At 44.4% G+C, this 14,238-nt stretch overlaps 1 protein-coding gene across 1 annotated transcript in view; it reads right to left on the bottom strand.

Annotated features, from left to right (window-relative positions):
* METTL16 (methyltransferase 16, RNA N6-adenosine) overlaps positions 1 to 14,238 on the bottom strand; it is a 50,077-nt gene that overhangs the window by 1,685 nt on the left and 34,154 nt on the right. The window contains exons 7-9 of the mRNA XM_084802803.1: positions 7,968 to 8,037; positions 6,627 to 6,716; positions 53 to 226 (exon numbers count right to left, since the gene is read on the bottom strand). Coding sequence (XP_084658929.1) covers positions 53 to 226; positions 6,627 to 6,716; positions 7,968 to 8,037 — 334 coding nt within the window. The remainder of the gene's footprint in view (positions 1 to 52; positions 227 to 6,626; positions 6,717 to 7,967; positions 8,038 to 14,238) is intronic.

Genomic DNA, 14,238 nt, shown 5'->3' with positions numbered 1-14,238 from the left:
CCAAGCATAAAGGTCACGGATAAGTATATCATCAATACGCATGGCTACCCACCTTCAGATCAGTGAGAATTTTTTCTATCCATGTTGTCACAACTACTATGCCTTCCACTGTCTCAGAGCCCAAAGATGAGGCCTTGAGAGATAATTCTTTCATCACAGACTCCAACACTACAAATGTAATGGGTTTCCTTGGCTTTTCTAATTTTCTTCGTTTACTTGGAGGTGACTGAAAGAAAAAAGAAGAAAGTTGTCCCAACAATTAAACACAGCACACTGTAATGGACACGGGTAGGGACATTTCCAGGGTTCCCAGCCCCAGGGATCAGACAGAAAGACCTTCACAGGGTTGTTTCTGATGCTGAAGGCAGCTCTACCACATCCTTCCCTTTACAAAAAGAGCAGGAAGGTAAAGGCTGCCAGGACAGCACAGAGTCACACCATTAGCAATGGCAGACGGATTCAAGCTTCAAATCCACACTCTTTCAAACCCGGATCACCTTGCTCTATTCCAGCTAAACCATCTTCTCCATCTGTGGTGCCCCAAGCAGTCACACAGGCAGGGGACCACAGCCCAGTCTGTAAAGTATCTGTCATGCAAGCCTTAGACTTGCATCTGATCCCAAGAATCTGCATAAAAAAGCATGGCGGCTCGCTTGTAATCCTCTAATGAGGTGGTGAAGCCAGGATGGTCCCTGGGGCTCGCCAGCCAGCCAGCTTCACTTAACTGGTGAGCCCCAGACCAAGGAGAAGCCCTGTAGCTCCACACTAAGAACCACTACTTCCGTTCACGCTTGCACAGCAAGGCTGGTTAGAGATGTAGCTCAGTGGTAAAGCACATGCCTAACATAGAAACTGATAGTCTGAGTTTAAATGTGCTAAGTAGTGGTGGTGGCTCACCCCTTTAATGCGAACATCTGGGAGACAAAGGCAAGCAGAGCTGAGTCTGAAGCCAGCCTAATCTACACAGCATGTGTAGGGTTAAACAAGGATACAAAGGGAGACTACAACCAATCAGGGCACTTGTTGAGGCTTGAAATACAGCAGCCTACAAAATCACAGGCCAGCAATCAGGGCCACTGAGAATCACATGGGTGGAGGTTGGGGCCAGACACGGGCTGCCTGTCAGCTGGGGATGAAGAATACCAGTGCCAACCAGAACACTACAATGAAAGCCAGGGGAATCCAAAACACCTCCCCACTTTGTACCTAGGGTTTAGGCCAATTGCACCCCACCCACTAGAGGGCTCTGGTTCCACTAAAACATCAAAAGTAACACTAGGGTAACTGAGTTGCTTCTTTAAAGTTAAAATGTTCTACATGGTACTCAAGTTACATTTAGCTAAAAACACAGGCAAGTGGTGGTGGGGTTGTTTCACTATGTTGTTAGGCTGGTCTAGAACTCAGAAATCCAACTGCCTACCTCCTGAGTAAAACGGTGGGGGTAGGAGTGGGACACCACTGCAGGGGGAGGACAGACACTTTAAACATACAGATTTGTGCCTGTTGATATAAGTAAAAACCTTAAAAAAAAAATTAAGACAATTCTAAAGGTCAGGGCAAAGTGAAAAGGAATCCCTGGGAACCGTGCTGCCCCTAACTCCAGTTCTGCCTGGCATGTGCACACACCCAAAGCCTTGGTGAAGCTTTGTCAGTTACCAGCCACTTCAAACAGAACACACTCAGAAAACAGCCAGTGGTTCCTATACTGAATACGTAAGGTAATGCCAGAACCACTTTTCTTTACGTTTTTTGGTTTTTCAAGACAGGGTTTCTCTGTGTACCCTTGGCTGTCCTGAACTTACTTTGTAGACCAGGCTGGTCTCACAGCTCTCTGCCTGTTTCTGCCTCCCGAGTGCTGGGATTAAAGGCATGAGCCGCCATGCCTGAAACAATCTGTTTTTAATTACTTTTTTTGGCAGTTGAGGGCAGACAAAGTGGTAGTGGTACATACCTTTAATCCCAGTACTCGGGAGGCGGAGACAGGCAGATCTTTGCTTTCATGGCCAACCTGGTTTATAGAGCAAGTTCTAAGACAGCCAGGGCCACACAGAAAAACAGTATCTTGAAAAGAAATACAGCAAACTAGCCAGTTGTGGTATCACTTGCTTTAATTCCAGCACTGGGAGGCAGGGGCAAGCAAATCTCAAGTTTGAGACAAACATGGTCTACACAGAGAACCCCTATCTCAAGACAAAAGCATATAATTTATACTCTAGAACTTTTCTTTTTTTGGTTTTGCGAGACAAGGTTTCTCTGTGTAGCCTTGGCTGTCCTGGACTCACTTTGTAGACCAGGCTGGCCTCGAACTCACAGAGCTCTGCCTGCCTCTGGCATTACAGGGGCTGACTGCACTTGGCTTAGAACTTTTCAAATAAGGTTTGCAAATGATGAAAGACTAACTTAAAACTATGGCATTTAGTAATAATTCTAACCCCGACTCTGTCTTGTTTGTAATTAAAAATACCCAGTAGACAGAGCAATAACAAATGCGAAATCATGTCTGAAGAAACTGATAGTCACGGGGCTTGGTAGTACACGCCATAGGGACATACAGGCGGACTTTCCTGAAGTCATTTCTGACTAGCTTAGACTTGTTTGTTTCTTTTTCTGAAATGCTCCTGTCCCCACCACTCATCTCAACACTTATGCATACGCAACTATTATATACATTGTTTCAAGTATGTTTTGCTTTGCCACAAAACTAACAATTAAGGAACTGAAGAGGTTCTTTCTGGTTTCTTTATCACCCCAGTAAGGATCATACCTAGACTCTGCTCAAACCTCAGTTCCCTAATCACCACATCTGTTTTGTAGCCTAATAGAGAATTGGCAAGGTTTTTGTTTGTTTGTTTTTTTGAGATTTCTCTGTGTAGCTTTGGCTGTCCTGGACTCACTTTGTAGACCAGGCTGGCCTCAAACTCACAGAGATCCGCCTGCCTCTGCCTCCCAAGTGCTGGGATTAAAGGCGTGCGCCACCACGCCCAAAAATAAAAAACAAAAAGAATTTCTGAGGTATAGAGAGAAAGCACACGACACCCACACTCCTTTATTGCGACCCTTCCCCATCTAGTCTGCAAAAGCCTGCTGCTAATAAGCTAGACAAGTAAGCCCAGGCTAAGAGAAATGCCTTGACCAGGGCGGACGGCTTTTAAATCTCTTTATTTTTATGTCTATATGCAGCCTGCATGTATGTATGTACTCCCACGTGCATGCTCAGAGAGTGAAAGAGGGCATGGGACTCCCAGGAATTAAAGCGGTTTGTGAGCTGTCACAGGGGTGCAAGGGAACCTGACCCAGGGCCTCTCAGAGAATAATACAGCTCTTGTAACCACGGACGCATCGCCACAGCCCTGGGAATACTTTATAAACCATGGTTCCTGGGCAATGCTCACAATTTACTAGAGCTACGTGTCACCCTCTACCCTTATCCTCTACCAACGTCAAACTTGCTAAAACAAACAGACCCAAAGCCCCACCTCGCAGGGCTGGGGAAGGTGTGCTAAGAGCGGCTGCTCAGCATCCTATGGAGAACAGCCTTACACTGCTTCCCATGTCAGTCAGAAATGATGGTACAAAAATTCCACCAACATTACGAGTGTCATTTTGTTGCTAAAATGAGTCCAGACAACAGCAGTGGGCTTAGTGTAGGCACTTGCATCGCTTGAATTAGAATTTTCAGCATTCAGTACCAACAGAAACAAGTCAGGAGGCCTAACATAAGTGAAAACAGGAGTTGCTATGGGAACTTGCACATCATGCTAAATGGCAGGGTGGGTAGGGAAGTAGGTCAGTACTTCTGCTTAGCCAGCTCTATTACGCGCCTTCCTCTCTTTGACTGAACAGCATTCTCCTCCTGCCTGATCCCCAACAGGAGCAAGAAAGTTGGCTGAGCTTTCCACAGAAGCAGTGACTGGGGAGATACTAAGTAGAAGGAAAGGCAACCGAGAGGAAGGTCAACCCAAAATCTCCTGAGTAACACGGATCTACCCACAGGGAAAGCGGTCGTTGATCAAGGGCGCCAGCGCTAAGAAACTGTTGCTGGGTTACTACAAATGAAAAGCTGCCCGCCAGCCCCCAGAGCAGTTTAAGTGCATCTAACAGAACACTGGGGAACGCATTATTAGCAGCTTAGGGATGGCGGCAGTGATGGGGAGGGAGAAATACTCTGTAGCATGGGAGGAATCTCAGGCCCTTAGCGAGACATTCTCTGATGGCTGGAAACTATGCAGGACTACAAGATACCCTAAAAAGGAGATAGGAAAGCTCACAGATTCTTTTTCTAAGTAAAATGAATTAAAAAAATAAATAAATAAACTGATCTTGTAGAAGGACACTGCCCTTCAACACTAGTATCTGTGATGGCTCCTTCGTCAAGGAGGGCAAAGGAGAATGTCTGAGCTGCCATGGGGACTGTCAGAGCCCACTGTCACCTCCTCCCAGCTGTGACAAAAATGTGGGCATCAGGTTGCACAGACACTCTTGGAAGCAGGTGCTGCTCCGACTTCCCACAGCTGTTTATATCTGCACAGGGACAGTTTAGGGTGCTCTAATGATGCGAACCATCTGCTGTGTAGGTCCTAGTAGTCTAGAAAACAATAGGATAATATCTGGAGGAGGCAGGCAGGAGCTATACACAGCAGAGGCATCTTTTTAACTAGTGATCAAATCAAACACTAATCTCTAGCTGCCCTACTTCACAGTGCAGGCTAGTCCAGGCTTCCAGGGAAAGGACACTTCTAGGGGCAGTATCCACCCTGCAGTACATCCAGCTGTGGAGGAAGAATTGGCTCAGCTTCAAATGTGACCTGGTGTTTTCAGAAACAAACAGCATCTGCCAGTCATCCCTTGGCACTCCCACACACATCAATCTATCTCTGTCCATAACAACAGGGAGAGTGTTGGGGGATGGTCTGATGTATTTTGATGCTGATTACTGCTTGCTGTCTCTGTGACCCACCTTTTGCTTAATAAAAAGCCATCCCACCTGGGCAGGACAAAGGAGATAGGTGGCTCTAAAAGAAAAAAAAATTCTAAAGACAAAACAAAACAACAACAACAACAAAACCCTGCCACAAAGAGAAAGGAGAGAGACCTAAAATACAGAGAGAAAGGCCACCATGGGTTAGCGAAAAACAAACAAACAAACAAACACATGGCCAGTGGCATGGATGGAGAAACCAGCCCAGATGATGAAGAACATTAACAACTATTTGGGGTTATGGATGGGAGGTAACTTAATAGAAGTTATTAGAAGCAGACGGCATGGGATTGAGGCAGGGATCCCACGCCTGCCCCACTATAGAAAGTAGTTTAGAGGATTGATATCTGCCCTGCCCCAGGTTAACTAAGGCTATTTTAAAATATAGCAAGTGTCTGTGTCTTGATTGACTGCTAGCCAGGTCAACAGATAATGCATTTAATTATAAAACAATAGAAGAGACTCAAAGATAACAACAGTTAGGATAGCTCTGGAGACCAAGAACGGTCCTTGGAAGAGATGCTCCCAACACATGCCTGCCACACGGGCTGGGCCAGAGGCACGTGGGAGCCAGTACCAGCCTCCACACACACCATGAGAAGAGAGGAGTAGGTGAGCACAGGGTAGAAGGTGTGGTTCCTGGCAACAAGAAGCAGGCCACGCTTGCAGGGAGGTGTGAGACAGAAACATGCTATCTGCTCTGTCACCACTTCCCAGGGTGGCCCAGAAAACACTGAGTCTGCATGTGTGGCAGCATTTCATTACGTAGCCCAGGCTAGTCTAGACCTCTCATGTTCTGCATTAGCCTCCTGGGGGCTGGCACTACTGCTGGGCGCCACCATTTCTAGCCAAGGCAACTTTTCCTTGAGGATACAATAGTACAGAGAACAGAGAGAAAGTTGGTAATATTTTTTTTGAAGGTGTGCTTCTGTGCACATGTGTGTGCTCATCTGTGCATACTCACACACTCACACAGGTACCCAGGAGGGCCAGAGGGGAGCTACTGGTGTTGTGAGCTGTCAGGGTTAGAATCTGAACTCCAGACTCCGACAGAGCAGAAAGCACTGCTAACTTCTGAGCCACATCTCCAGCTCTCGGCTCTCGGCTCTCTTTGAGGCAGTTTCCTTGGTACCACTATAGGCTGGCCTCACACTCAGGTCTTCTGCCTCTGCTCCTGTACTGGGACTGGCACATGCTGCCCACACCCACTTTCTGCTGGTAATGCTAAAAGATGAGCTAAAGCCTTTTAGTGGGATCAACACAGTTCCTAAGTGTTACACAAAAAGAGGACAGAGCTGCGGAGCAGGAGTATAGCACAGGGGCCCAGTATTTGCCGGTGACACTACACTGTAGCAATGCCCCAGAAACGAAAAACCAGAGAAAGAAAGACTGCAGCCTCCAGCAGGCTAGAAACGCAGCAGTGGCCAGGCAGCCCAACAGAATAGTTACGCTGGCAACGTGTTCCTACACATTAGGTTCCCTGACTTCTAACCGCCACATGATCCTAGGAATGCCCTTGCTTACAAACATTTGACATTTACCATAAACATCTGGAGAAAATTTTAGAAAAATAGGACAGCACAGATTTAGTCCCTGTATGATCTACGGAAGCTGATCACATAACAGGCTTTGGACAGATTTCACTTACCGGTACTGTGACATCATCGTAAAAACTCCAGGCTAAGGCCCATCTCATTGTACGACCCTGACAGAACTCCGTGAAGGTGACTTTAGGAACCTGAAACCAACAAACACTGCATCTCACATGGAAGTTTTGTTTGATTTAATAGAGGCTCTCAGAGCCGGGCATGGTGGCACACACCTTTAGTCCCAGCACTCGGGAGGCAGAGGCAGGCGGATCGTTGTGAGTTCAAGGCCGGCCTGATCTGAGCAAGTCTAGGACAGCCAAAACTAACATAGAGAGACCCTGTCTCAAAAAACAAAAACAGAAACAAAAAAGAGGCTCTCACGATCTTCCTGCCTCAGCCTCCTGTGTACCACTGACAAGACAAATACACACCACCACGTCACCTTCAAACTAACGTCTGTCCTCATGTTTCTGGCAGCTAACTCCTGTTGTTATTTTTTATTAACAAACATTATTTCAAAATAAGGTACATATGGCTGTCATAACAAAAAAGTTATGTCTCTGTAGAATTTTTACATCTCATAAAATATTAGAATTTATAGATATCTCAAAGGTCAAACAAAATACCCACATAGTCTTCTGAAGAGTCACTGTAAAGTGATTTAAGTAGTTTTTCTTTCTTTCTTTGACAGAGGACTTGGCTAAGTGGCACCAAACTGGCCTCCAACTTGTCATCTTTGAATCAATTCCAGCATTTGGGATTCCACCTCCCAAGTGCTGGGATTACAGATGTATACATTCCCAGCAGTGCTGGAGATTGGCTGTAGGGCCTCAAGCACTCAGCACTCACTCTTAAGCCTTTGTTCACAGTTGTGAGACAGGGTCTCAGTATGTAGCCCCGGCTTGCCTCAAACTTGCTACCTCAAACTTGCTATGGAGACCATGCTGGCCTGAAACTCAAAACACCCGCTTCTTCCTGAGTACTAGAGTAAAGGCATGCACCCACCACACCTGGCCTTTGTTTACTCTTTTAAAGACAAGGGCCAACCAAAGTCTGGCCAGAAGCAGCTTTGTCATGTCCTTTTCATGTAACAGACTTCAGAAAAAGAAAAAGAAACTACTTTGTAGTTTTTAATATCCTTAACAAGAAATATTGGGCTGGAGAGATGGCTTAGCAACCAGGGGCAATTCCGGTTCTTGCAGAGAACCCAGTTTGGTTCCCAGAACCCACAGGACAGATTACAGCCACCCACCTCCAGAAGAGGATCTGGCCTCTTCTCACCTTAGTGGGCACAAATATACCTGCAGACAAAACATTCATACACCTAATGCATGTTAAAAAACCGTAAGAACACATTTAGCCTTAGGGAATAAACTTGAATGGTAAGGACAAACACTCACCCCTTGGATTCTAAGCTCTTCCTTCAGTGGCGCCAGACTGCATTTTTTCCCCAGCATACAGCTATACCACCTTGAAAAAAAAAAAAGACAAATAACGACTGGTTATAAGCACTATTCATTAGAACACAAGAACAGCAGCAAACAAATATTGAGTTAAATTACAAGTGACAACATTTGCACAAATTAAACAAATATTTAATCACTGAATGGGGGGAAGCCCAAGACAACTTAAAAACAGAATTTTGTTTTGCAAAATGGCTCCATAAACAAAAGCTCAAGTTCAATAACCACATCCCACTGTGGAAGGAAAAAAGCTGGTCTCTGCCTGCCACATAACTGCACACACAAGTAATAACAAAAAATGTAATTAAAAGAAAACTACTTATAGGTGGGGTATGATGGTGCACAGGTTTGTTTTTTTTTTTTTGCGGGGGGGGGGGGGGTGTTCAAGACAGGGTTTCTCTGTGTAGCCTTGGCTGTCCTGGATTCTTTGTAGAGCTGGCTTTGTAGACCAGGCTGGCTTCCAAGGTGCACATCTTCTTATGGTTAGTTGGTTGAGTCTTTTTTGTTTTTGAAGACAGGGTTTAGCCCGGTATAGCCCTGGCTGTCTTAGAACTCACAATATACACTAGGATATCCAGGGCTGCCCCCCACCCCCCACCCCCCCAAAAAAAAACATGGCCGGGTGTGGTGGTGCACGCTTTTAGTCCCAGCACTCGGGAGGCAGAGGCAGGGGAATTGCTGTGAGTTCAAGGCCAGCCTGCTGTACAAAGTGAGTCTAGGGCAGCCAAGACTACATAGAGAAAAACTGTCTCGAAAAACCAGTAAAATAAAGCAAAAAGTTGTTTATAAGTATTTTTTTCTTCAGGCTAGGGATTTGGGTGAATTGGTAGAGTTCTTGGCTGGTGTGCCTGAATCTCTGGGTCCAATCCCAGTGCACAGCACTAACAGACCCAGCGTGGAGCTACTTGCTGGTAATGCTAACACTGGTGGTCAGGTGGGAGCTGAAGGCAGGAGGGTCAGAAGTTCAAAAGCTACACAGAAAGTAGGTGCCAGCCTGAGGTATATTCTGTAAAGATGCTAACTCTTTCAAACCTGGTAATTTGTCTTTTTCACAGATCTGGGCTGGAGAGATTTATTTATTTATGGTTACAGTGTTTTGCCCACTTGTCACCTGCCCACTAGAAGAAGGCACCAGATCTTACTATAGATGGTTATAAGCCACCATATAGTTGTTAGGAATTGAACTCAGGACCTTTGGAGCCATTTCTCCAGCCCAAAACAACTTTTACTATACAATCTCACACTAAATGAAGCAAATTCCTTGGAAGACACAAACTATCATACTTACTCTAGAAGTAGACAACTCAAATGGCTCATTATCAACTAAAGAAACCAAATTCATACTAAAATTCTTCCTGCCCCAAGTACTTTTGCTGCTAAGTACATTTAAAGAAGATATACAGGCTAGGTATGGTACAAACCTGTAAGGGCAGCATCAGAGCCAAGTCAGTCTCAAACACATAGTTGGACTATATGAAACTGTCTCAAAAAAGGGGGTCAGGTGGAGTGCTTGCCTAGCAAGCACAAAGCCCTGGACAAAATGGTGTCTACCTTCGGGAGGAAGAGGTAGGAAGATCAGAAACTCAGTGTAATCCTCCACTAAACAGAGAATTCAAAAGCTGGCCTAATACATGAAAACCATCTCAAAGACAAACATAACGGCTCCAACTGAATGCTGGCTGCAATCTCAAGAGATACCCTGCGACAACTAATCAAAATGCAAGTAGAACAAAAAAGAACAAAGGAAGATCTAGTTACCCAAGAGACTTTGAACCCATTACAGTATTTTAATCATGGAAGTAGTCTCTACTCATTACAACATTTCAAAATTCCTCTGAGATGCTAGGTTTCAAGAAAAATTATTTTGAAACAATTTCTGGCCTGTTGGAGTTACAAGATTAATACAAATGACTCTCCTATACCCTTCACCCAGATTTACCAATTAACAAGTTCTCCGTGCATTTGTTCTATATCTTTTCTAAAATATCTGGGAGGAGGTAGCTATGAAGCACCCCTGAACTCTAATATTTGAGAGGGAGCTATGAGATATCCCTGAGCGCTAATGTTGGGAGGTAGCTATGAAACATTTCTGAGTGCTAATGTTTTGGCCTGTACATTTTACAAACAAGGACTTTCCTGTTGGTAACAACAGTGAACAATTAGGAAAAAGGTAATGTTTATATGACATTCTCATGATCTGGACTGGAATATAGTCCATATTCACCTTCCCAATTATCCCCATTTTCCCTGCACACACACTCCAGTGTGTGGTTTGCATTTCAGTTACCTGTCATGTCTCCTTAGTGTCCTTGCTCATCTTTTACTTTCATCTCAGGATGTGAATTAGACTCTGAGTGCCCATTTTTGTTGTGAAGGGCACACAGGTCCCCTGTGCCCCTCTAGGACTATCAGACCGGAAGCTCCTGGGCGGGAGCAGTGCGCATGGCTTCTCTACTCCAGTGTCCATCAGCCCTTCTTCAAAGTCAGTGCTCTTTGGAGAGATATTCTGAAACTGCAAATACCCTGTCCTTTGCTGGTTTTCGATGCTTGGGATCAAACCCAGGGTTCAAAAATCCCACACACACACTATACCACTGAGCTATAGCCCCAGTCAATAATATCCAGTTTTTCAAATTTCCCCACTGTTGATTTTTCCCACAGACCAATTATTTCTATGACAACAAAATGATCTTTCTAGCCTCACTGTTCACAGACTTATTCATTAGAAAACAATTTGGCTAAAACTAGGCCTTATGCCCACTTAACATATGTCATTTAGGGGCATGAAGAGATTTCACAGCTGAATATTGTAGCAGACACCTGTAATCCCAGCACTCTGGAAGGCAGAGGCAGGCGGACCACAGTTGGGGCTGAGGCAGGCCTTGCCTACAAAGTCCAGGATGGCCAAGGCTACACAGAGAAACCCTGTCTCCAAAACAAGGGGGTGGGGGGAGAAATCGCATTTTGATCTAGCTATGTTATCAATTGTTTGAAAGATTACCAAACAACTGTCATTATAAAGACCCACCCATGGAAAAACTCAACAGTAAGAAACTTGAGAATGTCTCATTTCAGGAGGGAAAGGTTAGTTAGGTCTTTAAGCCTTTTTTGTTGTTGTTGTTGTTTCAAGATAGGGTTTTTCTGTGTAGCCTTGGCTGTCTTAGACTCGCTTTGTAGATAAGGCTAATCCCAAACTCAGAGACCCACCCTGCCTCTGCCACCTGAGTGCTGAAATTAAAGGTGTATGACATCACTCCTGGCTACTCTCTGGCTCTTTACTTAGGATGTGCATCAAAGTCGTATGGATTACGCTTTATCTAAGCCACCATGCCCAGCTTTTAAGCCAAATTTTACATTTAAGTTGTAATACAGAAAAGCAAGTTATAAGCAGAGGCTTGGAGTGAAAATGGCCAGGAGCCCACCACCTTGGTGCACGTAAGTGGACTGCTAGAGCAAAGGCTCCAGTCACCAAAGCGGCTGAAAGGTCTGCTTCACCTCAAAACCTATCATTTAAACTGACATAAATTCTCAACTGTCATGGCTAAAATTAAACTTTTATATTTCCCCCTGCAATCTCATATAGGCCAGGATGGCTACACACTTCAATTGTGGTCTATTTAGAAATATAGCTACATTACAGACCACTAAAACAGAATCAGAAAATCTGCCTTATAAGTAAAACCAAGTTGTTTAACTTGACTCTTTCAAGTTCCTCACAACAAAACAAAATACGGTTGCTGTGAACTAAATTGTCACTAGGCATGACTTCAACCTTATGAGTTCCTGTGTATCTTTAGGAACAAGAAGACAAAGATAGTATTTAATTTTTAAAAAAGATTTCTTTTATATATATGGGTGTTTTGCTTGTTTTTTTTGTATGGATGGATGTTAGGAGCATCATGTACATGCTTAATGCCTTCTGAGGTCAGAAGAGGCCGTTGGGGCTCCTGAAACTGGAGTTATATATGGGTGTAAACCACTAGGTAAGTGCTGGGAACTGATCCTGAACAAGTGCTTTAAACACTAGCTGAACACAAAAAAAATACTTTAGATAGAATAAAAGCAGCAGGTGGTGGCGCACGCCTTAAATCCCAGGGCTCAGGAGGCAGAGGCAGGCAGATCGCTGTGAGTTCAAGGCCAGCCTGGTCTACAAAGTGAGTCTAGGACAGCCAAGGCTACACAGAGAAACCCTGGGGGGGGGGGGGGAGAAGCAGCAGGTGGGAGGGAGGGTACCTTGACATTTTTTCTTTCCTTTTTCCTTTTTTTCAGACAGGGTCTCCTGTGGCCAGCTCCGGCCTTGAACCCCTGATCCTCTTGCCGCTACTTCCCATACGCTGGGATTACACGGTACGTGCTCCACACCCACCTAAAATACTTGTTTTTACTCTCTGATTCTCACGGAGCCTCAGCATACACATACACCTTTCACAGCAGTCTAAAAGCTCAGTCACTAGTGATCTAAACATGACGATGACGAACTCTCAGCCTGCCTGAGCCCTAACCACAGACAGATGAACACTTTCTACATCAAATGGCCAACTATCCAGAGGCACATAGCTCTTCTCTGCCAATTTACACCTCTTATTCAACTTTGGGGCTGCAAAGTCAGGTATAAGCAGACCTACAAAATACTCAAAATAGCTTTGTGTTCCTTAGAATGCTTCTTTATTTTAATTTTTATTTATTTTTTTTAAAGATTTGTTTATTTTATTGTCACATTATAGATGGCTGTGAGCCACCATTTGGTTTCTGGAAATTGAACTCAAACTCAAGACCTCTGGAAGATCGAGCGGTGCTCTTAACCTTTGAGCCATCTCTCCAGCCCAGAATGCTCCTTTAAAATGCCTTTTTTTTAAAGGATTTATTTATTATTATGTATATAGTGCTCTGCCTGCAAATACACCTGTAGGCTGGAAGAGGGCATCATATCATATTGCAGACGGTTGTGAGCCACCATGTGGTTGCTGGGAATTGAACTCAGGACCTTTGGAAGAGCAAGTGGCGCTCTTAAGCACTGAGCCATCTCTCCAGCCTCTCCCCCCCCCCACCTTTTTCTAACTCAAGGACAATTTCATTGATTTAAAGCACACCCCACCTACCACCCACCAAGGCAGGCAGGTTGTAACCCTCAGCAGTAGCCCAGAGAAGAATTCAGAAAAGTCAGACTTGCGGAGCCGCATGCCTGTGATCCAAAAGCAATTGGCTAATGCCTAAAACTTAGTTGTGATGCCGGGTGTGGTGGCGCATGCCTTTAATCCCAGCATTTAGGAAGGCAGAGGCAGGAGGATCTCTGTGAGTTTGAGGCCAGCCTGGTCTACAAAGCCAAGGCTACACAGAGAAACTCTGTCTTGAAAAAAACAAAACAAAATAAAACATACTTAGTTGTGTAGATTAATGTATAATTTAAAAGTCTCCTAATCAAAGTAACAGCTTCCTCCCCATTAAATGGTAGCCTAAAAGAACCATCAACAGTTTCCCCATTTTCCTGGTTTACCCAATGCCCCAAAAGTCAACACATAGCCAGGCACGGATTGCCAAAGCTAAAGAAATGAAATCCTATCTAAAAAAACAAAACAAAACAAAACAAAAATAAAAGCCAACAGATGATGAAATAGTCATTTATTACAGCTAGACTACAATGGTCATATACCCATTTCTTCTTCAAGTTTCATTACTCTATTGACTTTCTTTCGTTTTTTTGTTTGTTTGTTTGTTTTTAAAGATTTATTTATTATTTATACAGTATTCTGCCCACACGTGTGCCTGCCCACCACAAGAAGACACCAGATCTCATTACGAGTGGTTGTGAGCCACCATGTGGTTGCTGGGAATTGAACTCGGGACCTTCAGGAAGAGCAGACAGTGCTCTTAACCTCTGAGCCATCTCTCCAGCCCATCTATTGAGTTTCTTTAAATTTACTTTACTTGGGGCTGGAGAAATGGAAGTTAAGATCTGTTCTTCCAGGAACCACATGGTGGCTAACATCCATCTATAATGAGATCTTGCCCTCTTCTGGTGTGCAGGTGTACATGAGGGCAGAACACTGTGTAAATAATAAATAAATAAAATATATTTTTTAAAATTTAATTTACTTTGCCAGGTATGGTGGGGCACGCCTTTAATCCCAGCACTAGGGAGTTGGAGGAAGCAGGCAGATTGAGGGCAGCCTGGTCTACAAAGTGAGTTTAAGACAGGCAAGGCTACAAA

The sequence above is a fragment of the Acomys minous genome (genome assembly GCF_964271855.1).
Source record: "Acomys minous genome assembly, chromosome: 12".
Lineage (NCBI taxonomy): Eukaryota > Metazoa > Chordata > Mammalia > Rodentia > Muridae > Acomys > Acomys minous.
Note: the sequence above shows the minus strand (reverse complement) of the source record. Positions and strands in the feature narration are given on the sequence as shown.